Source organism: Sinocyclocheilus rhinocerous, unplaced genomic scaffold (assembly GCF_001515625.1).
Source record: "Sinocyclocheilus rhinocerous isolate Xijiao unplaced genomic scaffold, SAMN03320098_v1.1 scaffold42990, whole genome shotgun sequence".
NCBI classification, from domain to species: domain Eukaryota; kingdom Metazoa; phylum Chordata; class Actinopteri; order Cypriniformes; family Cyprinidae; genus Sinocyclocheilus; species Sinocyclocheilus rhinocerous.
In genome coordinates, this window is record NW_015629917.1 from 1 (window position 1) to 1,267 (window position 1,267).

Here is a 1,267-nt window from a genome sequence, read left to right on the forward strand (position 1 = left end):
AATGATGGCTACACCCCTGGTGTGACAAAATGTTAGCCTATACATGATACTTTTAAAGCTCTTTTTTTTAAATCTTGGCTTACATAAATTCCTACATATGCCATGTCATGCCATAGTATCATTAAACTAGCATCTAACAATGGACAAAAGTGTTTTTTTTTCTTCTCTAACCTATGGTTTTCTAACCATAAAGGCTGCTGTGTAATTTGCCCCCTGACTACGCATTTAAAGAATTTAGGGGAAGCATTTAAATTGTGTTTGTTGGTTTTTTACATTCCAGCTTCAAAAGCAAGAAGATCAGACCAGTTTTCTGGAAAAATAACAGTGAAGGCAAAAGAGAAAAGCTACTCAAAACTTGAAATCCCTTACCAAGCTGAGGTTTTAGAAGGGTAAGATTTCTTTAAGTTCACTAGTATATATTTACATTTTTGTAACTAGTTCACAATGTACTTATGCTCACCGTTTCCAGGTACCTGGGCTTTGACCATACATCCACCCTGTTCCACATCAGAGACAGTCCTGTAGATCCAGTGGACAGGCCCATCTACCTCACCAATACTTTCAACTTTGCCATACGCATCCACAATGTGTCACTTCCAGAAGAAGCCAAGACTATGTTCAATGTAAGCAATTATTCTAGCTTCTGGATGTGGGTATTCACATTTTTGTCAGAAGGAAACATCTTTATAGAGTGCTAAATTAAAATATTGTTTGTTTTGTTTGTTTTTTTGCAGGTGCATAATTTCAGCATGCCAGTTCTTATCCCTCCCCATGAGTCCCGCTACATTTTCTCCCTTCTGTTTCGACCAGTGCGACCCTCCATCCACATCGACAGCAACATTCTCCTCATCACTAATGCTTCTAAATTCCACCTGCCAGTCAGGGCCTACACAGGCTTCTTAGAGGTATGTTAGGAACAGCCTGAGCCTACATGTGACAGACTGTCACTAATGTAACCCAATTATGAATTTCAGACTTTGTGAAATTTATATGTATAATTTTAGAGATTAATTGGCCATGATTTGTCTTTGCTTTCTTATTTAACAGCCCGTTGTTCTTCCTCCCTGTCTTCGAGAGCACATCCTAGACTTTGGAGTGCTTAGTGCTACAGACACCAGCAGTTTGGTGTTTGTGGTGGTCAACAGCAACCCAATTGAGGTACGAGGTCATCATGTTCAGTACAGTGTGACATGTCATTTGGATAAAAATAACAGTTCTGTTGAAGCTTTTAAAGGGGTCATATGATGTTGCTAAAAAGAACATTATT

The 1,267-nt window shown here is 38.8% G+C and overlaps 1 protein-coding gene across 1 annotated transcript; it reads left to right on the forward strand.

Annotated features, from left to right (window-relative positions):
- Positions 1-238: 238 nt before the first annotated feature.
- LOC107739435 (transmembrane protein 131-like) lies at positions 239-1,185 on the forward strand (the record flags this gene model as incomplete). The annotated part of the gene is made up of 4 exons (XM_016551537.1): positions 239-389; positions 470-623; positions 735-905; positions 1,048-1,185. Coding segments are annotated over 4 exons (614 nt in total), but the record flags the coding sequence as incomplete, so codon positions are not given.
- Positions 1,186-1,267: the final 82 nt, after the last annotated feature.